We start from the raw sequence: 26,493 nt of genomic DNA, 5'->3' as shown, positions 1-26,493 counted from the left end.
CATTTAGTCTTGAGATATTTGCGTTAAAGAAGCCTTCCCCGCTGCTAATTGTTGTTACCCCTTTGAAAGGTTTGATCAGCTGACGTGACTGGCTTGTTTTGGAGGCGCATGTGACTTGGTGAATCATAGAAAAGAAGCAGAGTTGTCGGCTGCTCTTACTGGGAAGGCAATCCGGCTGGAGGGAGAAGCTTGGCGCCATGGCTCCACTTTCCGCGCCTTCCTGTGCATTCGCTCTCCTGTTTCTCTGTGCTGCTGTTGAAGGGGTCAGCTCGAAGAGGCCGAACATCGTCCTGATCCTCACCGACGATCAGGATGTTGTCCTGGGCGGAATGGTGAGCAAGGAGGGAGAAAGGGGAGAGGCGGCGCCTCGCTGGGGGAAGCGAAAGATCGGGGTGACTTGCTTTAAAGCAGTAGAGAGAGAAGCCCTGCTCTCCTTTTAATGTTCCCGCTGCTGTCCGCAAATAACAGGCCCTGTGCAGTCAGCAAGCTTAGGCCTAGTGGCGGGGGCTAGGCCTGGCTAAAGGGCACTAGCCCTGTGACGATGGAGCCCTCTATACATTTAATCCATCTGCATCTTTTATTTTTCTTGAGTGTAGTATGCAAGTTAAGGCACTGTCAACTCTAGTGCTTCTCCTATTTTCTCCAGTGAAGTATTTTTTTGAAATGTGTCCATAAATCTCCTTAAACCAAATGATTCAGAATTATAACTTAGTTAAGCTTGAGCCCTTTTTGTCTTCTGCAGACACCATTGAAGAAAACCAGAAAACTTATTGGAGACCTTGGAACAACCTTTAATAATGTGGTGAGCTGTCTTTTCTTGACATAAGCTTTTTAATTTGTGCAAGGTGGTCTTAAGGCCCCCTTGTCTATTTTGATATGACTGGGAATGTTACAACTTGGGTGCTAACAGTAATTTGCTAGATTGAAACTTGCCAGTCTTACAGAACTAATGGAATAAAGTTTTGCTGTGTGTGTGCTCTTAAAACAAACTTCCTAAATTTTAATTTTTAAAGAAACCTATTTGAAAATAATGTAGAATGCATGACTAATATATTTCCACATGTATTTGTTGTTTGTTTTCATTCAGTATGTGGCCAGCCCGCTGTGTTGTCCCAGCAGAGCCAGTATCCTGACTGGGAAGTATCCACACAATCACCGTGTATTTAATAATACGTTAGAAGGAAACTGCAGTAGCAAAGCCTGGCAAAAAACCCAGGAACCCAACACATTCCCAGCTATCCTCCAACGTTATTGTGGATACCGGACCTTTTTTGCAGGGAAGTATTTGAATGAGGTAAGGTCTTGTTTTTGTGTTAGGAATTTTATTGATGTTTTGACTTTTAACAATTGTTATTGTCTCCATTCTGAGTAACCTACTGTTTAGGAAAATTTTAAAATATGATTGATATATGAAATGCTTTATTGGAGTTTGAATGAAAAAAAAAAAAAAAAAATATTTGAGTGACAGGTTTTAAAGCCTGACCTTTTAAACTGGAGGTAAAAATGAGTGGAAATGAAAAGCAAACAAGTCAACGTTCATACAAGATACAACAAGTAAAAGATAAATGGGAGAAAGTTAACCTGTCTCTTTGCAGATGCTGACTCTTGATGTTTCCTATTTAAAACTTGAAAATCTTATCTTTTTTTCAGTTTCATGCATAAAGATAATCTGGGAGGAAAGAGGGCAGGAACTGGGATTTGAGGAGTGATGTTACAAGTGTACACAATTATGTAAAGCAGATTATTTTTCTCCTGGATCAGAGTGGGAATGTGGGCAGATTATTTTTCTCCTGGATCAGAGTGGGAATGTGGAGTGAATGAGCTGACTGACCATGGCACTGTGATACAGGAAGCCATTCACATGGGGAGCACATAAGAACATAGAGATAATAGAGAATGGTATAGTGAGGAGCATTGCTGCTGTTTTCTTTAGCAAGAAGTGGGTGTCCAGACATGTGTTGCCAGCCTGGTGTCAGGGTTTGGGACATCTCTCTGGATTGGTTAGAGAGGAACTTTCAGTGGGAGAGTTTGTGGTCCTTGTAGGTACCAACAACTTGGGAGATTCTGCATAGTCCACATGAGGAACCAGGCACCAAATGAAGAAGCAGACCATCAAAAGGTTATAACTTGGATTATCCACCGGAGCCTTGTGCAAATTGGCAGAGGGCAAATAAGATTATGAATGCTTGGCTCAAAAACTGGTGTGAGAGAAGTGGGTTCTGGTTAGTGGAGCATCTTCACCAGCACTGGGGAAGTGGGATCTGTGCCATTGGACAGATCCCACTTGATCTGTGCTGGTGCTGATATTCTAAGATGTGGTATACTAAAGAGTAGATACTAACAAGAGAAAAAGGTATATGGGAATGTTAAATAGACTGTGATGGAGTACAAATCTCCCCAAGTGTAAATCAGCAGATAAGGCTAGAAACTCTGAAAATAATAGGTTCTGTTTCAAAGCGCATGTAGCATTCATTTCATTTTTAAAAACAAACAAACGGGTGAATAGAGACAAATGAGTATGATCAGATGGATTGGGACCTGAATATTGAAGGGCATGTGACGTTTAGAAGGACAGGAAGTTGAGAAAAGGTGGAGGGGTGGCTCTGTTAATGAATAATAGGATTAGCACATGACCGAGGATCAGGCATTCGGAATGTAGAAGTAGTTTGAATTGAGAAGTGGGGACTTGTCCTTATGTGGGAGTGGTGTACAGGCCCCCAAATTGTAACTACATTCTTGGACAGAGTATAAGAGATAGTGAAATCTCATCAGAAAAGGTACTTTAATAATCATGAATTTTAATCTACATACAAGTTGGAAAAATCAGATGGGCGAAGGTTGTGTTGATAAGGAGCTCATCGAATGATGGTTTCTTAGAGCAGCACATACTGGAGCCAACCAGAGGTCAGGCTACACTAGACCTAGTATTGTGATGAAGGAGGATTAATTGATCTCGAGTGAAGGCACCCCTAGGTAGCAGCAATCATGTGTTTGAATTTTACATTCCATTTGAGGGAGTGCATCCAAGACTAATTAAAATTTTGAGGGCATGAAATTGGCTAACTAAAGTGAACTGACAAATGTGCTTGAGGGATAAATCAACAGATGTTCAGTGAAAGACATTTTAAATGGATGGAATAGATGCAAAGTGGGGGCTGCATGGTGGTTAGCACTGCTGCATCACAGCTCCAGGGACCCAGGTTCAATTCTGGCCTCTGGTGACTCTGGAGTTTGCACTTTCTCTCTGTATCTGCATGGGTTTCCTCTGGATGCTCTGGTTTCCCCTCTCAACCCAAAGATGTGCAGGTTAGATGGATTGGCCATGCTAAATTCCCCTTGGTGTCCAAAAAGGTTAGGCTGGGTTTCGGGGATGGAATGGAGGTGTGGGAGTAGGTGCTCTTTCCAAGGGTCAGTGCAGACTCGATGGGCTGAATGGCCACCTTCTGCACTGTAAATCCTATGATTCCATGAATGTTGGTCCTATGGAAATTGCCTGGGGAATTGATAATGAGAGGAATGTAGGGCCAGGGCAGATGAATAAAGCAGGTCTTTTTCATTGATCTTCATTATAGGGGACATGAGTAATGTTCCAGAAATAGGGAATGGACTTCATGCTTAAGGTCTTGAAAACTGATGGGATCGTTGTTGCATTGGTTTTAATTTTCCCAAATTCCCTAGATCTAGGGAAGGTTATCTTAGAATGGGGTAGTAAATGTAACGCCTTTATATTCAAAAGCAGTAAAGGTACGTTGGCTGAAAGGGAAATATGTTTAACCAATTTATTGCCGTTCTTTGAAGGAGTCACATGTGCTGTGGATAAAGGGGACGCAGTAGGTGGCTGTACATCAATTTCCAAAAGACATTTGATGAAGTGCCACACAAAGGGTGTGGAGAATAAAAGCTCATTGTGTAGCTGGTAATGAAGAACAAAGAAAATTACAGCACAGGAACAGGCCCTTCGGCCCTCCCAGCCTGCGTCGATCCAGATCCTTTATCTAAACCTGTCTTCTATTTTCCAAGGATCTACTTCCCTCTGTTCCCCACCCGTTCATATATCTGTCTAGATGCATCTTAAATGATATCGTGTCCACCTCTACCACCTCTGCTGGCAAAGCGTTCCAGGCACCCACCATCCTCTGCGTAAAAAAACTTTCCACGCATATCTCCCTTAAACTTCCCCCTCTCGCCTTGAAATTGTGACCCCTTGTAATTGACATCCCCACTCTTGGAAAAAGCTTGTTGCTATCCACCCTGTCCATACCCCTCATAATTTTGTAGACCTCAATCAGGTTTCCCCCCTCAACCTCCGTCTTTCCAACGAAAACAATCCTAATCTACTCAACCTTTCTTCATGGCTAGCACCCTCCATACCAGGCAACATGCTGGTGAACCTCCTCTGCACCCTCTCTAAAGCATCCACATCCTTCTGGTAATGTGGCGACCAGAACTGCACGCAGTATTCCAAATGTGGCCTAACCAAAGTCCTATACAACTGTAACATGATCTGCCGACTCTTGTACTCCATGCCCCATCCGATGAAGGCAAGCATTCTGTATGTTTTCTTGACCACTCTATCGACCTGCGTTGCCACCTTCAGGGTACAATGGACCTGAATTCCCAGATCTCTCTGTACATCAATTTTCCCCAGGACTCTTCCATTGACCGGATAGTCCGCTCTTGAAAATGCATCACGTCGCATTTGCCAGGATTGAACTCCATCTGCCATTTCTCTGCCCAACTCTCCAATCTATATTTTGTTGTGTTCTCTGACAGTCCTCCTCGCTATCTGCAACTCCACCAATCTTAGTATCATCTGCAAACTTGCTAATCAGACCACCTATACCTTTGTCCAGATCATTTATGTAAACATTGGACTGGATTGAAGTTTGGCTAGCTAGCTAACAGAAAACCAGTGAATGTGGTTTAGACTTTCAACAGGATCTTGCATAGTAGATTAATATGTAAAGTTAAAGTGATAGAAAGCTGGTTAGCTGACAGGAAGCCAAAAGTTGAATAAATGGGTATTTTTCTGATTGGCATGCAATGACTAGTTGGGCACGGCCGGGACCTGTGCTAGGACCCCAACTGTTCACATTATAATCATCTCCAAATTTGCAGATGACACGTTTGGAAGGGAGGATGCTGAGATGCTGCAGTGGGATTTGGGCAGGCTGTGTGAGTGCCATGGCAGATGCAGTATAATGTGGGTAAATGTGAGGTTATCTGCTTTGGTAGCAAAAATAGGAAGGCAGATTATTATTTGAATGAGTGTAAATTGAGAGGTGGATACTCAGCGAGACCTTGGTGTCCTTGTGCATCAGTTGCTGAACGTATGCACTCTGGTACAGCAGGCAGTAAAGAAGGCAAATGGTATGTTGGCGTTCACAATGAGAGGATTTGAGTAAAGGAATAGATGTCTTACTGCCATTGTTTTGGACATTGGTGAGGCCTGGAGTATTGTGTGCAGTTTTGTTCTTAACGAAGGAGGTTCTTGCTATGGAGGGAGTGCAGTGAAAGTTTACCAGGGGAGTCATATGAGTAGACTTGTCGGTTAGGATTATATTCATTGAAGTTTAGGGGATCTCATCACAAATTTCTAACCGGATTAGTTCCCTCGTCCAAATTATTAGTATATGATGTGAACAGTTAGGGTCCTAACACACATCCCTGCGGTACCCCACTAGTCACTGCCTACCAATCAGTAAAAGAACCATTTATTCCAACATTTTGCTTCCTGTTGCTAACCAACATTCTGGATGATGGTTGCTAAATTTGCAAATACAGATAGGAAATTAAATGGTGAAGTGGATGTAGGGAGATTACAAATAAGTGAGTGGGTAAATAATTTGGCAAATGGATTGATTGTAAAGTGGGCAAATATTTTGGCAAGTAGAATTTAAGAAAAAAAGAATCTCGTTATCCAAAATGTAAGATTGCACAGCTAATATAGAGGGATCTGGGTGTCCTTGTACATGAATCGCCTAAAAGGCTATTATGCAGGACGGCAAGCAATTAGGAAAGCTAATAGAATGTTATCACTTATTGTGAGGGGGAATTGATTACGAAGGTCAAGAGGCTATGCTTCAGTCATACAGGGCATTGAGACCACATCTGGAGTTTTATATAGTGTATTGATCTTATTTCTGGAAATGCATTAGACAAATTTCAGGGTTGCCAGGAATGAGCAGGTAGTCTTGAGGTCTGGTTTACCAGGAATGGGCAGTTAGTCTTGAGGAAAGGTTGGAGAGGTTATGTTTGTATCCACTAGAGGTTGGAGGTTAGAGTGTAAAAGGCAACTTGATCCTTGGGGAATTGGCAGAATGGATGTGGAGAGGATGTTTCCTCTTGTGGGAGAATCTAGAACGAAGGGTCATTGTTGGGGAAAAATAAGGGAAGGGATTGTTTATTTAAGACTGGGTTGAGGGGAGGGTTGGGAGTCTCTGGAATTGTTCCTCAAAAGGCAGAGTTTTGAGTAGAGCTAGATAGATTTCTGATTAACAAAGGCGTGGAGTATCAGGGACATACCTAGACTGGGCTGAGGTTACAGTCTGATCAGCCATGATGATATTGAATGACAGAGCAGGCTCGAGGGGCTGAGTGGCCTACTCCTGCTCCTAATTTGTATGTTCACTTGCTGAAATGGTAATTAGGCACAGAGGTTTGGGATCCAAAGAACGGCAAAGGGCTGATCTTTGTTCTCCCACTCCTAAATGAAAAATCATAGGCCCAGAACTTCCAACCCCCCTACTAGCTGATAGTGCTGTAAAAAGGAAGGGGGAGGGATGTGTACAGCATGGTTTCATTCCCCTGACACTGCTTCCCTGCACTGGAAGGTCTCTGAAGCAGCTGTGCTGCACATTTTTCATCAGGCCCAGAATGGAAGAATGGGCGAGAAATATACTCCTGACCTGCGTAACGAATAAGGTGTGGCATGGCAATCTTGAGTGTGAAACTCATGGAATTTCTGGCCCATGATCCCCAACTACCTGTGCTGCTTGTAAATTTTGAGATACTTTCTGCTGCTCATGTTTTTCAAGCGAATTGAATTCATTCTCCGCATCAGGGAGTGGTGAGAAAGCAAACGAGGCATTCATGAAACCTTTGCTGAATAGCACCAGCTCTATTTGTTGACACTCTCTAAATAAGTATTTGGATTTTTAGAAATGCTTATCTGCGCGTGGTCTCCTTTCCAAAGGAATTGTAACAATATTATATCCAATCACTTTTGGTGTTTTATTTTCTTGAACAATGTATCGTGTTTAGTTAATTCTCCGAAGGAATGCAGAACACTCATTAAGTTGCTTGGTGCTACTTGATTGACTACAGGGTACTATTTATATAAAAAGATTAAATATTTTTTAGTCCTTTAATTGACTTTATGGAGATTTTCAATGGTATGGCCCAAGGTAACTTGTTGTTGCGTTGTACCACATGTGACTAGTTGCCTCCCCAGAAAATGTGGATGTTGGTGGGAGTTGTGCAATTTCAGGATGTTTTCAGAGGCTTACCTTGTAGGTAGTTTCAAATAAAGCTATACATTGAGCTGTAAATAAAAGCATTTCTTCACTGGTACACATTTTATAATATTACATTGTGTATTGCTTATTCTGCAGTATGGATCAGAGATTGCAGGTGGCATTGAACATGTTCCACCAGGTTGGGATCACTGGTATGCTCTGGTAAGAATTTACAAAGAGTTAGAACAACTGTGTAATTGTATAACTGTATAATTACCATAGATGCCGTAAGTCTGCAGGATTTGCATTTTGAGTAAATTAGTCTAAGAATGTGAAGGTTGGGTGGATTTGCATGCTAAATTGCCCTTGGTGTCCAAAAATATTGGTGGGTTTACTGGGTTATGGGGATAGGGTGGAAGTATGGGCTTGAGTGGGGTGCTCTTTCTGAGGGCCGGTGCAGACTCCATGGGCCGAATGGCTTCCTCCACTATAAATTCTATGATGATATAAGAGTTAAATAAGTTGATGCTTTCAGTGTGCGATCACCATATGAAACATTTGTTAAATGTAGAATTGGAAGAGATAAATTCTTGGGACTATATTCTTTTGGAGTTTGGAATAATGAGGCGATCTCATTGAAACACAATTCTGGGGGGGCTTGACAGGGTCAATGCTGACTAGCTACTCCTACCCCCTCGGAATCATGTTTCAATGAAATCGCCATTTGTTGAAAATATTAAGGCTGCAAGATGGGTTTCTCATCACTGGTAATCAACAGGTAAAGGGAACAGAGTTGAAGTGCAAGGTTAGGCATAATTATGTAGAATGACCGAGCAGGCTCAAGGGACTGCATGGTTTACTCTTACTGATTTTACAAATGGAATGCACAAATTAAAATATATAAGATGAGGGGAAAAAAAATCCAATTATTTGCATCCAGTTAGGTGAGGATGGGGTGATAATGCAATGCTGATTATTTTTGTCTATTGTTTTTAGGCAAAGAATTCAAAATACTACAATTACACACTTTCTGTGAATGGAAAACCTCAACATCATGGTCAGAATTATAGCCAAGATTATCTAACTGATTTACTAGTAAGTATCTTTTTCTTCTTTTTTGTTCACATTATAGTGAGGTATATTGTGGATGAATTGGAATAGAAATTTGCAAGTCTCTTAATGAGCAGGCTTTTGCATAGGAACTCTTCATTTGGGCGATGGAACTATTCTGCGAATGAGTGATGGAATTTTTCTTTCCCAGATGCAGTTCTGTAATTCATAATTTGTTTTGGATATGATTACCCTCTGCCTTGACCTGCTCTGAAAGATATGGGCATTGTACAGTGCTTTCCCCAGCCTTTCATAACCCCAAATGCTTTACAGCTAATAAGACATCGCAGCCAATTTCGAACACTGCAACATTCTTGCAGTAGCAATAAAAGAAATGCCCATATCGTTTTTTGGTGTAGGTTGAGGGTTAAATATCGCTGAGGTCACCGGGATTCCCCAGCTCTACTTTGATTTTTCTTAAATACATCTATGCATCTGAGGGGATGAACAGCGCCTCTTGTTTAATGTTTTCTTTGAAAGATGGCGGGCGCGATTCTCCGCTCCCGCGCCGGTTGGGAGGATCACCTGGGTTGCCAAATTTTCCCGCGACGCTGGTCCGACGCCCTCCCGCGATTCTCCCAAGCGGTGAGAATGGCCCCGTCGAGTTCCGCGCGGCGCAGGCCGGAGAATCGCCCGAGACACCCAAAATGGCGATTCTCAGGCCTGGATGGGCCGAGCAGCCAGCCCAAAACGGTGGGTTCCCTCCGGCGCAGTCCACACCTGGTCGCTGCCGGCAAGAACAGTGCAGGAACGCTGGGGGGGGGGGGAGGGAGGATCAAATGGGGCCTGGCCCGCGATCGGTGCCCACTGATCGTCGGGCTGTCCTCTGAAGGAGGACCTCCTTTCTTCCGCAGCCCCGCAAGATCCGTCTGACATCATCTTGCAGGGCGGACTCGGAGAGGATGGCAACCATGCATGCGCGGGTTGGTGCCGGCCAACCTGAGCATGCGCGGGTGACGCCAGTTATGCGGCACCGGCCGCGTCATGTATGCGCAGCTGCCTTTACGTGGCGCCAAGGCCTGGCACGCGTAAATGACGCGGCGCCGCTCCTAGCCCATTATCGGGCCCTGAATCGGTCGGGATAGGGGCCGTTTCGCCCCGTCGTGAACCTCAACGGCATTCACGACGGCGCGAACACTCTGCCTCCATTTTGGAGAATCCCACCCGGCACCTTTAGACGAGGCAGCACTCCCTCCATACGTATTTTCCATTTGCATATTCTGAAATCCTTATTTGGCCTTGACTACCCCAAATCCCATTAAACGTAGCCCTTGTCTTTCATCGCAATCCTGGTGTTTGTTTTCTTTTCCTCCCATTCTCTCTCCTCCTCTTTCCTTTTGCTTCAGATTTTTAATCCGTGAGGGAATCCAGAGTTATGGGGATGAGGCAGGAAAGTGGAACTGAGGATTATCAGATTAGTCATTGAATGGCAGGAGTGAACCTGATGGGCCAAATGGTCGACTTCTGCTCCTACATTTTATGGTCTAGTGATGGATCCTTTTGAAGATGAGGGCAATTTGGGGCATTGTAAGCTACTTTCATTCTATTGCTGTTCAGTCAATGTGGTATGACCCAAGTTTTTAAAAACTAACCAACTGCATTTCATGAATTTTATCTGAAATGCAGCTAACTTAGTGAAAAACACTTTGAAATTTTGCTCTAGAGCTTCCATTTAAAACAATGAATGGTGGAGCAGACTCGATGGCCCACTTCTGCTCCTATGTCTTGTGATCTTATCAAACCAATCTTTGCATGGTGCTCAACATCAAGATGGTGTAACCTTGAGCTTGTTAGTGATACAATTCAAGAATCCAAAAAAGTACAGGATCACATTTCTGGGCGGGAATTTCCACCGCCATGTGTTTTTGAGGGTGGAGGCGGCACACCAGTGGGATCTACCAGTCCTGCCGTTGTCACGGGAATTTCCTGTTGACAGCGCCCCTTGTCACCTGGAGACCAGTGTGCTGGTGTGGGACCGGAATTTCCCTCCGACGTGAACACCCTGTATATCTGATGTAATCAGCTAGAGATCTATTAACTCTTAAGTGATTAGAGGTATTTGTCCTGCATTTATTGGATGTTGCTGCTCTTGGTTTAGAGTGATGTTTGACAGCTACCCTCTCTGCTTCATTGTTTTGGATCTGTAAAATATTTGTTTCTTTATTTGAGATTGCTGCGATTTCAGTCCAGTATAAGTACACCTTAGCCCTGTTTGATGCATGATTCTCGTAACTTCAGTCAACATATATTCTAACCCCGGTGCTTTCACTTGACAGTCAAATGTTTCGTTGGAGTTTTTGGAATATAGAACCAAATATGTTCCGTTCTTTATGATGATCTCTACTCCAGCACCACACTCCCCTTGGACTCCTGCCCCACAATATGAAAAGAGCTTTTTGGATGTTAAAGCACCAAGAAACACCAACTTTAACATACACGGAAAGGTATTTTTATATTGAATAGTAGATATATTAATACACCGATAACTACTGGTTCAGTTGGTGATGGCAACAGGTTCAATTCTCGTACTGGCTGAGGGCCCGCCTTCTCAACCTCACCTGAGGTGTGGTGCTCTGGTTAAATTGCCACAGTCGCTTTTTCTCTCCCCGCCCCCATATCTTCCTCTTAACCTGCTCTGATTACTTTTTAATTGATGTACTATGTGGTGTGACGCCACGTAAAAATAAGATTCCAGCTTTATTTGTTCACAAAATTCAAGTGATTTAATTCTGAAGGCCATCTTGTTGGATTGCAGTAATGTATGGTGTGGTTTCCACTTAAGGCTGTGATTTTTGAGCGAGCTGGTTGAACTGGGCATGGGGTAAAAGACCTCCGCTTCAGTGGACACAACTCCAAGGAGTTGGCCAATCAGTATTATTGAAGATGTCAAATATTCCAATTTTAAATGTATAGATGCAAAATATTCAGACAGCAAGCTCCCATCAATAGGCTATTTAAACCAAAGACAACTTGTCAATCTTCTCAATTGACACTAATGTTTTTTAAAATGATATTTTAATTCTTCTCGATTGACACTAATGTTTCTTAAAGGATAAACACTGGTTAATCCGGCAAGCAAAGACTCCCATGACCAATTCTTCAATTCATTTTCTGGATAATGCTTTCAGGAAGAGGTATAGCTGTTTCTTATTCACTTCAAAATTATATTGTCCTTTTTATAAAAATAAAAAAATAATAATAATATGTGGTCATTTGGCATAATCCCTTATCATTTTTCTTAGATGGCAAACACTGCTGTCAGTCGATGATCTTGTGGAAAAAGTTGTGAAGAAACTTGATGCAGTCAAAGAACTAGAAAACACCTATATTTTCTTTACATCTGATAATGGCTATCATACAGGTGAGTAATAATTCCTGTCAGAGTTTTGTTCTATTTGAAGCTGGTGATTTAAATAGTGTTCTTTCCTCAACTTGGGGAATGACACTCACGTTTTGTGGAATGAACTCCAATCTAGTTCAGGCTTACATTAACACTGCAACGAAGTTACTTTGAAAATAAATGACTATCAACATTTTTTAGGAATAACCTAATTTGGTCTTTTCTAATATCGGTCGGTATACTTCACAGCAAAATGTGATGCTGTTTAAGCATTTCTGATTTTTAGTTGCAGTAAAAAGTTTACTTTCATCAGGATAAGTTTTTCGACCATTGCTTTCTCAATTATATTTAGCATGAGATTTATTAGGTGACAGTCGAGTGCATTGTAACCTCCTGGTTAATACAGTGCAATGCCACTTACAAAGTAGCAGTCTGGTTCTTCATTATTCCCTCAGTTAAAGAGGTTAATTAAGCAGACTTTTGTCCATTCTGCAACCGTTTTATTTGCTGTATAATCTTCTGAGGTTGCTTTGAATCATAGCATATTGTTTGAATAGAGAATTGGCACTCATGAAATTGCTTCCTATAATAATACAGGATTGTGATAGAATGCATTATAAAATTAGTTAAATCAACAGTTGCATAGCACAAGCACAATATATGAAATGCATTTATTTGACAGCATTTGTTTTAAATATATTTTAGGTCAATTTTCTTTGCCAATTGACAAACGACAACTGTATGAATTTGATATTAAAGTGCCATTGCTTGTGCGAGGACCTGGAATCAAATCTAACATGAGTAATAAGGTAAATGTGCCAGACTCTGTAAATTGTGGCTGGAACAACTGATCAAAACAGTAACTATAATACGGAGTCCAGGCAGAAGAGTCCCAGATACTCTAAAGCTGGTTCTGTTTTGATTCTCTGGCAGTTCCGCTCCATGAAATGTACTTGACTGACTTGGAGCTGGTCATAGTTTCAGAACAACAAAGAGGCTCTTCGACCCATGTCTGTATTGCTCTTGTACTGCTATCAAACACCTATCTATTCTAATCCCATTTTATAGCACTTGGTCTGTAGCCCTGTATGCTGGCGTTTCAAGTGCTCAACTGAATACTACTTGTTTAGTGTTCCCACTTCTACCACTCCAGCTTGGGCAAAGTAAGATTGTCTCTCGCTCGTAGATAAGCTCTCCCAGCCCAGTTGAATTAAAGTAAAGCAATGGTTATTTCTTTAAGAACACATTTTGGTACATTCATATGAAATTAACGCGTGCCTCGATATGTCCTTGAGACACCAACGAGTCGAAACAAAAACTTGGAAGATAAAAGTGACTTTAGATTTACAAAATGAAGTCATTTCAACAAAAGGCCTTCGTTAATTTTTACCATGCTTCAAGGATTCTCCGGCTAAAATTCCTCTCTCGTCAGTCAAACAGATCACATTCTTAAGGGAATCCTTATTTGGGTTTCGCTTCTTACTTTGTTTCATTGGTTCCAATTTTCAGCTGAGACCCCCCCTTGATTTGTTCAGGAAAGTGTCAGTCACTTAACAGGTGATTGGTTAATTAGACATTGATCAATTGTTCCAAGCTGATCTGGTAAGGTGGGATGGTCTCCCTCTGTCACTGGCGGGTGGGATACAGGCGGTTAAAATGAACGTGTTGACACTATTTCTGTTTATTTTCCAATGCCTTGTTGATTTTCCTGCCAAAAGCATTTTTTAGAAATTGAAGGAATGATTACCTTGTTCATATGGGGAGGGAAGGTGGCCAGAGTTAGAAAGGTGCTGTTAGAGGGGAAGGCAGAGGGTTTGGGTCTTCCGAATCTGATGTATTACTACTGGGCGGCGAATGTGGAGAAGGTGCGGAGCTGGGTCAGAGGCGTTGATTCCGAGTGGATCAGAATGGAGGAGAGTTTGTGTCGGGGGTCGGGATTGAAGGTGCTAGCAACAGCGCCGCTCCCAATGGCTCTGGGGAAATACTCGGGAGTCCGGTAATAGCTTCATTGAGAATTTGGAGGCAGTTTCAGGAACACTGGGTTGGGGGCAGGGTCAAGGGAAATGCCGATTCGGGGGAACCACAGATTTGAGCCAGGGAAGCGGGACGGAAATTTTCAGATATGGGAGAAGGGGATTAAGACACTAAAAGATTTGTTTCTTAGGGGTCGTTTGCAGGATTGAAGGAGCTGGGAGCGAAGTATAGGCTGGAGCAGGGGGAAATGCTTAGATACAGGCAGGTTTGAGATTTTGCCATGAAGGAGATAAGAGCTTCCCGGTGGAGCTGGCCTCCACATTGCTGGAGGAGGTGCTGATGACGGGGGCTGGAGAAGGGGGTAGTGTCGGTGGTTTACAGGGGTATTTTGGAAGAGGAGAAGGCACCATTGGAAGGGATCAAAGCTAAGTGGGAGGAAGAGTTGAGAGAGGGTATGGAGGAGGGGTTCTGGTGAGCTGCTCCAGAGAGTGAACACATCCACCTCGTGCGTGAGGTTGGGGCTGATACAGCTGAAGGTGGTATAAAGAACACACCTCACCAGGGCGAGGATGAGTCGCCTCTTTGAGGGGGTAGAAGATGTGTGTGAACGTTGCGGGTGGGGGACCCCCGCGAATCATGTTCATATGTTTTGGTCATGTCCAAAGCTGGAGGATTACTGGAAGGAGGTTTTTAGGATAATCGCTAAAGTGGTGCACGTGAAACTGGACCCGGGCCCCCGGGAGGCCGTATTCGGGGTGTCGGACCAGCCAGGGTTTGAAACCGGTGCGGAGGCAGATGTTGTAGCCTTGGCCTCGTTGATCGCCCGAAGGCAGATCCTGTTGGGATGGAGAGCAACCTCTCCACCCTGTGCCCTGGCGTGACGGGGGCAACTGTTGGAATTCTTGACTCTTGAGAAGGTTAAGTTTGAACTGGGGGGAAGGATGGAGGGGTTCAACAATTCATGGGTGTTATTCATTATGTACTGAAGAATTGGATAACATCGAACATATAGTGGGGAGGGGGGGGGTGGTGATTATGGGTGATTCCTGATTCCTTTTTGTTATTTGTTTGTTAACGTGCGGGCAGTTGTTTGGAGGTTGGTGGGAGGATGGGATTGTTATTGATATGGGGATTGACCGTATATTCGTTACTGCTTATTGTTGGTGGGTACAAACTTGGGAGAAAATGTGAAAAAGGAAGAGAATAAAAATATTTTTTAAAAATTAATCAATTACTCCAAATTAATTATCTTTCCATACTCCAAATCAATTATCTTTCCGCAACTTTGTTCCACGTTCAAACTCCCTGTGTGATGTCTGGTCTCATGTGACGTCTGGTCTCAGTTACAAGATTGTTTCAAACTTGTTGAATGTACCCTCGTATATCAGTAAGAGTGCTTGCAATACGTTATTCGTAACATTTAAGACGGTCAGGGACAGTATTCAAAAGATTAGCCAATTTTATAAGTTGCTCGTATTTCTACAAATTCAATAATTTTCAAGAATCGTTTTTATTTTGGCTAAAATTTGAAAGGACCTCTATAATAATTGTTGAATCCACCAGGCATCATCCTGCTGAATGTACCCAAGTGCCTGCCTGCCTTGCTTGCTGCCCTGCCTCGCGGCCTGCCTGCCTTGCTTGCTGCCCTGCCTCGCGGCCTGCCTGCCTTGCTTGCTGCCCTGCCTCGCGGCCTGCCTGCCTTGCTTGCTGCCCTGCCTCGCGGCCGGCCTGCCTTGCTTGCTGCCCTGCCTCGCGGCCGGCCTGCCTTGCTTGCCTCCCTGCCTCGCTTACCGCCCTGCCTCGCTTACCGCCCTGCCTCGCTTACCGCCCTGCCTCGCTTACCGCCCTGCCTCGCTTACCGCCCTGCCTCGCTTACCGCCCTGCCTCGCTTACCGCCCTGCCTCGCTTACCGCCCTGCCTCGCTTACCGCCCTGCCTCGCTTGCCGCCCTGCCTCGCTTGCCGCCCTGCCTCGCTTGCCGCCCTGCCTCGCTTGCCGCCCTGCCTCGCTTGCCGCCCTGCCTCGCTTGCCGCCCTGCCTCGCTTGCCGCCCTGCCTCGCTTGCCGCCCTGCCTCGCTTGCCGCCCTGCCTCGCTTGCCGCCCTGCCTCGCGGCCGGCCTGCCTCGCTTGCCGCCCTGCCTCGCGGCCGGCCTGCCTCGCTTGCCGCCCTGCCTCGCGGCCGGCCTGCCTCGCTTGCCGCCCTGCCTCGCGGCCGCCCTGCCTCGCGGCCTGCCTGCCTGCCTGGCTTGCCGCCCTGCCTCGCGGCCTGCCTGCCTGCCTGCCTGGCTTGCCGCCCTGCCTCGCGGCCTGCCTGCCTGCCTGCCTGGCTTGCCGCCCTGCCTCGCGGCCTGCCTGGCTTGCTGCCCTGCCTCGCGGCCTGCCTCGCGGCCTGCCTGCCTGGCTTGCTGCCCTGCCTCGCGGCCTGCCTGCCTGGCTTGCTGCCCTGCCTCGCGGCCTGCCTGCCTGGCTTGCTGCCCTGCCTCGCGGCCTGCCTGCCTGCCTTGCTGCCCTGCCTCGCGGCCTGCCTGCCTGGCTTGCTGCCCTGCCTCGCGGCCTGCCTGCCTGCCTGCCTGGCTTGCTGCCCTGCCTCGCGACCTGCCTGCCTGCCTGCCTGGCTTGCTGCCCTGCCTCGCGGCCTGCCTGCCTGCCTGCCTGGCTTGCTGCCCTGCCTCGCGGCCTGCCTGCCTCCCTGCCTCGCGGCCTGCCTGCCTGCCTGGCTTGCTGCCCTGCCTCGCGGCCTGCCTGGCTTGCTGCCCTGCCTCGCGGCCTGCCTGCCTGCCTGGCTTGCTGCCCTGCCTCGCGGCCTGCCTGCCTGCCTGGCTTGCTGCCCTGCCTCGCGGCCTGCCTGCCTGCCTGGCTTGCTGCCCTGCCTCGCGGCCTGCCTGCCTGGCTTGGTGCCCTGCCTCGCGGCCTGCCTGCCTGGCTTGCTGCCCTGCCTCGCGGCCTGCCTGCCTGCCTGCCTGGCTTGCTGCCCTGCCTCGCGGCCTGCCTGCCTGCCTGCCTGGCTTGCTGCCCTGCCTCGCGGCCTGCCTGCCTGCCTGCCTGGCTTGCTGCCCGGCCTCGCGGCCTGCCTGCCTCGCGGCCTGCCTGCCTGCCTGGCTGGCTGCCCTGCCTCGCGGCCTGCCTGCCTGCCTGGCTTGCTGCCCTGCCTCGCGGCCTGCCTGCCTGCCTGGCTTGCTGCCCTGCCTCGCGGCCTGCCTGCCTGCCTGGCTTGCTGCCCTGCCTCGCGGCCTGCCTGCCTGCCTGGCTTGCTGCCCTGCCTCGCGGCCTGCCTGCCTGCCTGGCTTGCTGCCCTGCCTCGCGGCCTGCCTGCCTGCCTGGCTTGCTGCCCTGCCTCGCGGCCTGCCTGCCTGCCTGGCTTGCTGCCCTGCCTCGCGGCCTGCCTGCCTGCCTGGCTTGCTGCCCTGCCTCGCGGCCTGCCTGCCTGCCTGGCTTGCTGCCCTGCCTCGCGGCCTGCCTGCCTGCCTGGCTTGCTGCCCTGCCTCGCGGCCTGCCTGGCTTGCTGCCCTGCCTCGCGGCCTGCCTGGCTTGCTGCCCTGCCTCGCGGCCTGCCTGGCTTGCTGCCCTGCCTCGCGGCCTGCCTGGCTTGCTGCCCTGCCTCGCGGCCTGCCTGGCTTGCTGCCCTGCCTCGCGGCCTGCCTGGCTTGCTGCCCTGCCTCGCGGCCTGCCTGGCTTGCTGCCCTGCCTCGCGGCCGGCCTGGCTTGCTGCCCTGCCTCGCGGCCGGCCTGGCTTGCTGCCCTGCCTCGCGGCCGGCCTGGCTTGCTGCCCTGCCTCGCGGCCTGCCTGCCTTGCTGCCCTGCCTCGCGGCCTGCCTGCCTGCCTGGCTTGCTGCCCTGCCTCGCGGCCTGCCTGCCTGCCTGGCTTGCTGCCCTGCCTCGCGGCCTGCCTGCCTGCCTGGCTTGCTGCCCTGCCTCGCGGCCTGCCTGCCTGCCTGGCTTGCTGCCCTGCCTCGCGGCCTGCCTGCCTGCCTGGCTTGCTGCCCTGCCTCGCGGCCTGCCTGGCTTGCTGCCCTGCCTCGCGGCCTGCCTGGCTTGCTGCCCTGCCTCGCGGCCTGCCTGGCTTGCTGGCCTGCCTCGCGGCCTGCCTGGCTTGCTGGCCTGCCTGGCTTGCTGCCCTGCCTCGCCTCACACTTTACAGTGTTATATTCTGCCCAGCCTGCTATATTTTCCTGTGCTCTAGGGCTTTCTTCCTCTCTCTTTACCACACACCTGTTTTACTGATCCTCTACTGTGATCATTAATGTCATAATCGATCAAGTATGTAATCTCGGAAGATGTTCCATTATATTGCAACAACTATTTAATGTGTAGCTTCACTTTTGATGGTAGCAACACTGTGCACAGAATGATTCCCTGAGAAGAAATGTTGTAAAGGCTTGTGTTCAGTGAAGTCATGAAGCCTATTTGAATAATTGAAACCAAGTTTAACTTTAAATAATTCTACATAGCCATGGTGCATTTTTAACCTTTCTCACGGCTCAAAATCAACACTTTTATGTTCTAAATTACTGCAATTCTGTTGTACAGTAGTTGATTGATTGAAGTTTCCTTCATCTGCAGCGAATGTGAGACAATTAATTGCATTTCCGTGCAAATTGTTTTATCTGGTGTTAAGTCTGAAATTGCATAAACCAGCCTTCTCTGAGGAACATTGACACCCAATGAAGCCAAGTAATGGTGCATAAATATTCCATGTGTGTGGTGGGAAATGGAATGAATGCATTGCACCAGGAAGTGATGTTTTTCTGATCAATGGTTAGCATATAAATCTTCAGTGGAAAATGTTAACTGATTTTAGATGTTTTGTGGTGTTTATAATGACTTTACCTTCCTCCTTCAGATGCTTTTAGCAAATATTGATTTGGCTCCCACATTTTTGGACATTGCTGGCTATGATGTTAACAAGACTAGAATGGATGGCATGTCTCTCTTGCCTCTGCTGGTAATTTTTTTTTTTTACTGCAACCAGTCACTAGTGTAACTATAGTTTAATCAAAAGTAATTCTCAATTAAGTGGCTATTGTCACTTCATCAAATTCCAGTTGTTTCAGAACTGTTCAACCCTAAGTTTAATTTTAGCTCTAAACGCAATCACTGAAGATTTTAAGTCCTTCATTTTCATTGTACAATGATTTCACTTCTATCCACAGAATGGTATGGTACAAAATGTGACGTGGAGGACTGATCTCCTTGTAGAATATCAAGGAGAGGGACATAATAGAAGTGATCCTACCTGCCCATCATTGGGGCCTGGAGTCACGGTAAGTATTATAGACTTTTCAATCTGGATGGTAAAAATGTTCTATCTTGCTGAAAACTAATAAATAGTGCTGTTAGGCTCAGCTACACATTTCAGTTAAGTGGGTTTACAAATTGCTACTTGTTTTGCATAGTGACTTTGGATATGCATTGGAATAAAATAAGACCCAAGGAATTAAACTGAATTGTACTCCATGCAGCCCTGTGAAAAATGGAACTCGCTACCCTGATCTTCTGCTCTCTAGCAGCTTGTAAATTGTGGCATTGATGCTGTGCATGAGCTTGAACACATGGGAGGATTCTTGTCATGGGTTTTCCTGCAATGTGTCTCAACTCTTCCAGGTTACTGCTGCTGCTGATCATGTTTCTATAATGCCCTGGACTGGCCCTTATTTTTTTTTTTTCTTGAGCTAATTGTTTTTTAAAAAAAAAAAAATGTTTTTAATACCCAATTCTTCTCTTCCCAAATAGGGGGCAATTTAGCATAGCCAGTCCACCTACCCTGCACATCTTTGGGTTGTGGGGGTGATGTACCATCAATTCACTACAAGGCGATGAGAACGAGTGAACATAGGTTTTATTATCCAATAACTTGCCTGCCTGTGACTGCTGTAACAGTGAGCGCTGCCAACAGGCGGCAGGTCTATATACTGCCCCGGGGGGGGGGGGGGGGGGGGGGGAGGGGGAGGGGGCAGAGCCAGAGCCAGAGGCGGAGCCCACCAGGGTTCCAGTACAATACATGGAAGGAGATCATATTACCATTCCCTGGCCATAGGCCACAGTACTATACAGACAACTTATATTATGGTGAATACATTCACCACAGGGGGTGAGACCCACACAGACACTGGGAGAATGTGCAAACTCTCCACGGGGCTGTGATCAAATCTGGGTCCTCTGTGCAATGAGGCAGCAGTGCTAGCCACCCTGCCATCCCTTTTCTTGAGTTAATTGTAGTCTGAAGAAATTTTATAAAGGTTTAATTCTTCCACATGGCAGGATCGTTACATTTTGGACTAGTTAATCATCATTGTTCTAAATCAAATGCCCCACAACATCCTTGTCCATCATTCCCAATGTTAATGGATAAATCTTGTTTTGGGGGGACAAAAACTCAATACACATTGTAAATCCCTTATCCAAAATGCTTTTATCGGATTTCTGATTATACTGCGCATGTGTGGAACGTAGGGAACCGGTTCCCAAGTGTGGAATTTTGAATAGTTTGGTTTTCTGATCAGGGATGCTCAACCTGTAATTGGTCCTTCCTAGAGCCAGTAAAATCCATTCAATTTTGTTTTTGAGATGTTTTGTTTACAAACGAGCAGATGAAACCATATCCCTACCTTCAGCGGCGGATGTAAAGAACCTCTAGCTAGTCCTGAGAAAAGACTGTTTAAAATGCTTTGTTTTTTTGTGGTTGAAACTATTTTGATCCTTGTTTACTCGAATGTCTTTTTTTTTTCTACAGAATTGTTTCCCTGATTGTGTTTGTGAAGATGCATATAACAACACCTATGCATGTGTAAGAACAATTGCCACTCCAGCTGACTTGCAGTATTGTGAATTTGATGATAGTGAGGTGGGTGCAGTTAAATGTATTTTTCCTTCCTTACCCCTGTTGTCTGTGGAGATACTCACTTCCTCCTACTGTACGATTTTCTTTAACTTCAAGCTCAGTTATGAGCTAGACTGACCAATGCCAATTTGAGGCATTGTTGACTAAATAAGATGGTGTGTGTGTGTATGCCACTAGAGGTTGTGACCAACTATAAAAATCTTTATTGTCACAAGTATGCTTACATTAACTGCAATGAAGTTACTATGAAAAGCCCCTGATCGCCACATTCCAGCGCCTGTTCGGGTACACTTGAGGGAGAATTCAGAATGTCCAACTTACCTAACAGCACGTCTTTGGGACTTATGGGCGGAAACTGGAGCACCCGGAGGAAACCCACGCAGACACGTGAGAATGTGCAGACTCCGCACACAGTGACCCAAGCGGAAATCAAACTTAGGATCCTGATGCAGTGAAGCAACAGTGCTGTGCTAGCACTACTCCATCAAGGTTAAGGTTCTTCTGTCATTGATATGTAAGCTAGTTGTGTATTTTTTTTTTTTTACATCACTGGTCTGTATGCACCTTGCCAGAAGGACCTAGCAGCCAGGGTTGGTTATGATAGTAACTGTGCATGCGCACAATTTCTGTGTTGCTGTGGAACTGGATTTCACCCAACAATCCTGGAAGTCTTAAAATTATTTGTCAAATGTTGAATTGTTGTATACAGCTGTGATCTACTTGCTGTACCATTTCTCTAATAAATCCTGTTGTCTCAATGCTTCACCCCCTGCCCCTCCCCAACCTCACAGCTTTGATGCTGTTGACCACCTCATACAGTTGAGGAGACTGCATCGCCCTGGTTCCATTCTTGCTATCTAATCCAAGTATCACAAGCAATGGCTTCTCTTCCCACATCCTTGCTGGTCCCCTCCTATTTGTCATGAACATGTTGTCATTCAGTACCAACATTTTACAGACATCCAGCACTAGAGGAACAAACATTTGCTCCAATTAAACATTGGGAAGACTGAAGCCATTGTCTTTAGTCCATGCTTCTGTCGGCACCAACTCCATCCACTTTCTTGGCAAGGCTGAACCAGAGTGTGGTTGGTCATATTTTATCCCAAGATGAGCTTTCAACCCACATTGTGGCATCACCCAAGATTCAATATTTCTATTCTCTCTTTTTGCCACTCAATTGCTGGAATTCCCATCCATGCCATTGTTACTTCTAGACTCTACTATTCCTGTGCACTCCCTCTCTCTCTACCCTCTAAAATGCCATGTAGAATATTGCTTGTTGTGTCCTTGTGCAGACCCAGCCCTGGTCACCCATCACCTTGCAGTTTGCTGATCTAAATGCCTCCTTAATGAGTAATGCCCCATATCCTTGTTTTCACATTCCTCCCTATCTCTGTAATCTCCTCCAGCCCCTCTAATTCTGGCCTCCTAGGTATCCACCAGTTTTAATTGCTGCACAATCAGTGGCCATGCCTTTGGTTCTCTAGGCTCTTCCTAGCCCTGTCCACCCCTTTCCCTCCATTAAGACATTGCCCTAATTTTGTTACTGACTCCATATCAAATTTTGCTGCTTCCTGTAAGGTACCGTGGGAGATTTTTATTATCCTCTATTAAGTTTTGTTTTCAGTTGATAATTGATGTGGGGGATGGGGAAGGGAGATTTATGTGATTCAGTGGAAACCCTTGGGTCTGCTAGGCCTAAACTCAATTGGGTCCAGACTAATTGGATCCTTGTTCATTCTGTAATTTGGGATTGGTTCCAAATTAAATGTCAGTATGGCTAGTTTTTGCTAAATTCTGCTTCCTTCAGCAAAGAATTTTGTGATATTGAAACAAGTTAGTTATGAAGCAGCCCTTGCAAGGTGATGGAACAAGGTGTGTGGAGTGATTGAATGAATGCATAAAATGTACAAAATGGTTCGCGTTTTAATGTGAATGTTGTGAACCTAATTCTATAATACTCCCTAGAATAAGCTTGAGTTAGAAATCTGCCTTTAATAAATAATTCGCTATTATGGTATAATGTGCCCACATCTCTAGTTTCGGAATCCTGTCCGGTAAAACACATTCTACTGAGTAGAAAGAGAAGCTTCCAATGATTTGGTTAATCATGAAGTTGCCTAAAAGTTCATTGATAATTCACTGCAAATTATATTTCAATATAGGGTGGATGCAGCAATGTTATTTTGAAATTAAAAGGCGTAAGGATACCTTGAGGTTTATTTTTCTATTTAGGTGTTTGTAGAAGTCTACAATCTAACCTCTGACCCACACCAAATCACAAATATAGCCAAGACTATAGATCAGGAAATTCTTGAGAAGATGAACCACCGTCTCATGATGTTACAGTCGTGTTCTGGATCTACATGCCATACACCAGGAATATACGATCCAAGGTAAGAAGGAATATTTGGGATATTTCCCTAGGCAGAGGACCTGTGGCTCCAGAGCTCTGACATTGTATTTGTGGTGCTGCACCTTTCCAATGTGGAAAAAGCCTAAAGAAAAGGAGATGTGATTTTATTATACGGATAAAAGGCTGCATTTTACTGTTAATAATTTTAACAAAAACCTTGCTGGGATTAAACACAACTATCATACTTTGTTGAAAGAGTATTTTGTATTATCTGTCTGCTGTTACTCATGCAGATTAACATATACTTTGTTTTTAGGTACAGATTTGACCCTCAACTAATGTTCCATCATGGACCTGATGCAACCAAGTTATTCCACAAAACCTTATGAAGCCTTTCTTGCTGTTTTCTGTGACATAACCTTGTACTTTGTATGGACTGAAAATCACTAGGAAATGTGTTTTCTTTTTGATCTGTCACCCCTAAACCCAATGTGAAAACAGTTTTAAAACACAAATTTGCCTTTTGAAAAGTGAGAATTTTTAATACACTTGTATTGTAGTTCTATAGCATTATTTATTTTGCAAGGGCCACTCACTGTCTTCATTTCTAAAGAACATATGCATATAATTGCTTACGGTACAACACTAAACAAACAAATGATTTGGGCTTTTGTTTACTTGCATGAAGTATCTAGCAACCAGAGTTATACTTGGTGGGTCCTGAATGAAATTGCTTCTCTCAGTAATGTCTGATTTTCTGTACTTTGAACAAAATTTCATTGTAAAAGATATTTCAAGGAAGATATGCACATCAGAAAAATGTGGATTTTGGTGGTCCTGACCCTTTCCTGTGGCCATCTAGCCCATTACAAGGGGAAGTGAATTCATTTTTTTGGGGTAGAGGCAGATAACTGGATTAAACTATCGGCTCAATATTGCTTCTCTTTATTTTCTGCCTCAATGGAGGGAAGGACGATCTTGCATTTCTCCCATGCAATCTTCTGGACTAGGCTTGTCTGAACAGTGAACTCATCGCTGATTTCTAGCTTGTGCATACTACCAGACTTGCCTTTTCTTTGTTGCCCCCAACTGACCAGTTTCCAATCCCAACTATAAGTTGATAACTTAGCTACCATAGAACTGTTAAGATTGAGACTTCATTAAACTTGACTTTTTCTCTCTTTACCCAAAATTATTTTTGAGGGAATACTGTGATCCAAGTTGTACTGATGTGCATTCCCTGGATTGTCTGTCTTCTCTGATTTGGTGGTAAGGGATTGTAAATGTTGCACTGATATCCATCATATCTATTGTTGATTCGCATCATCCATGGTGTAAAATGAATTGCCATTAACCTCCTCCTACCAAAGCTTTCCAAGTTCTTCTGTATGAGTAGTAGAAATCTATGTTGTCCATGTGACTGGGAATCCTGATTCTCAAAATGAAAGCTTGCTCCAATTGAACGGCTTTACAGTGGGTTTAGATATTGCACTGAAGGATTTGAGATCCCAGCTGCAGTGTTACAGGAGCTCTGCTCTTCCTTTATAGCTGAGTACAAGGAAGATGTGTGAAGGCCAAGTGGCTAATGGTTGCTGGAAAGAAAAATGGCTATATCTAACATCCATGCTCTCAGCTGTTTATTGATCAATTGTCCACTAAATCTAACCACCATGTGTCCTGAGCGAGTTTGAAACCAGAATGACTTTTATTAAAGGATTGAATTGTTCTTTATAATATTTTACACTCGCACCTTTTCCTACAATGGCTTTGCTTAATATTTACATTGGGAACACTGCAAAATGTAAATTCTGGATGCTGAACACAACTTTCACTGGCATAGGTGTATTTAGAGTTGTATAGTTGCTGTCTCTAGAATAGCACTGGCCTTATTGATGTATGTAAGTGAAGAGGTTTATTGAGCAACACTTAAGGACTAAGGTCTGTCTTTTGCCTTGTGTGTCTGCTAAACCTACAAAACTAAAGTCATGCACGAGAATAAGCACTCAAGTTTAGCCTTGAATATAAAGGCTTACAAACATTTTGTACATCAATATTGCAATGTTAATCTAGTATTTTTCAGTGCTAAACTGAATTTGAATTTTTAAACCAATGTAGCTTGGATAACAATTTGTGTAAACTTTGTTATTAGGGAGGTTCAGATTCTAGGCACTTTTTAATGCTGACTTTGAATTGAAATTTATTTTCCCAAAGAGAATTGTACTTGAGATGTGAATATGATGGCTCAATTTGATCTTGGTGTTTATTTAATAAATGACTTTTCAATTTGAAGTTGGGGTAATTTTTCTTAAGAGGACAGGGTCCTGAAATGGACTTTTCCCATACCCAGATTAGCACGCTAATTACGTTAAGAGCTCAGATTTTCTGCATTATAGTAGTGCCAATAATATGGGCACCACACAAGGCAGCTATGCATGGAATTTGGGGTTATTTTCTGTTGATCAATAGCTAGGAACTTGGAAGCAGGAATAGGGCAGCCAGCTCTTGGGCCTCTTCTGCCCTACAAAAAGATCATGGCTCAACTGCTTTCTGGAGTACAGAATTTCACTGACCAACGATGTTGGAAACTGTCTTTAATCAGTTTTATTTTCCTTTAAAACAAATTAGTGGTCCTGTTTTCTGAGCCCGAGTTCCATTCTGGCACCTTCCTGTCCAGGGTTATCACATCAACGGAATCGTACCACTTGTGTTTCAATAAGACCACATCCCATTCTTAGAAACTCCAGTGCCTTTGCCAACCTGTTCATCCTTTCATTAAAAATAAGCCCCTCTTCCCAGGAATGTGCCAGGTGTGAGCCAGGTGAACCTTGTTTTGTTTTGAACTGCTTCAAATGCAGTTATTTCAAGTAAGGAGGCTGAAACTATACACCATATTCCAGAAGTGGTCTCACCAAGGTCCAGTACAGCCAACGTTTGTATTCCATTTCACAAAGGCCAACATTTCATTTGTCTTTGTCTTCCTAGTCACTTACTGGACCGGCATTCCAACTTTTGATTCATGTTAAGGACATGGGTGGTGGCAAACGCTGAGCTGCTCCACAGTCCAGAAGGGAAACTTGAAACAACTATCCTCAATTGTATTTTTGCAATTGGGTATTTTTTTGCAATTGGGTATAATGTGAGAAAAGGTTTGATATCCTATTTGTTTTGTGGTGATTTTAAATAGTGTTGGGAATAAACTAGAAATATACTGGCAACAATCCTAACTTTACCTTCAGAGCTATTAGTCCACAACACATTTTTAAAATAGGTTTCAATCTGTAACGATCCAGTAACCGTTACCACACCAGGCAGTTGCTTCTGAGGAGAAATGAGCTGCTTGCTTTTCAAGGCTTTGCTTTCTTCAGAGGCTTGGTGTGGTGAAACAGCTATCTGCTGTTGGCTGAGGTCTAAAAATA

General features: G+C 45.0%; 1 protein-coding gene across 1 annotated transcript; it reads left to right on the top strand.

Moving 5' to 3' along the window:
* On the top strand, positions 1-25,366 carry gnsa (glucosamine (N-acetyl)-6-sulfatase a). The gene is made up of 14 exons (XM_072485168.1): positions 1-332; positions 743-802; positions 1,088-1,294; positions 7,614-7,679; positions 8,454-8,552; positions 10,844-11,011; positions 11,619-11,701; positions 11,810-11,928; positions 12,613-12,716; positions 18,721-18,822; positions 19,031-19,141; positions 20,611-20,721; positions 22,957-23,117; positions 23,394-25,366. Exons 1-14 carry the CDS (start codon positions 198-200, stop codon positions 23,464-23,466), a joined length of 1,599 nt encoding a protein of 532 aa, XP_072341269.1. The 5' UTR covers positions 1-197; the 3' UTR covers positions 23,467-25,366.
* The last annotated feature ends 1,127 nt before the right edge of the window (positions 25,367-26,493 follow it).

The sequence above is a fragment of the Scyliorhinus torazame genome, chromosome 19 (assembly GCF_047496885.1).
Source record: "Scyliorhinus torazame isolate Kashiwa2021f chromosome 19, sScyTor2.1, whole genome shotgun sequence".
NCBI classification, from domain to species: Eukaryota; Metazoa; Chordata; class Chondrichthyes; order Carcharhiniformes; family Scyliorhinidae; genus Scyliorhinus; species Scyliorhinus torazame.
Note: the sequence above shows the minus strand (reverse complement) of the source record. Positions and strands in the feature narration are given on the sequence as shown.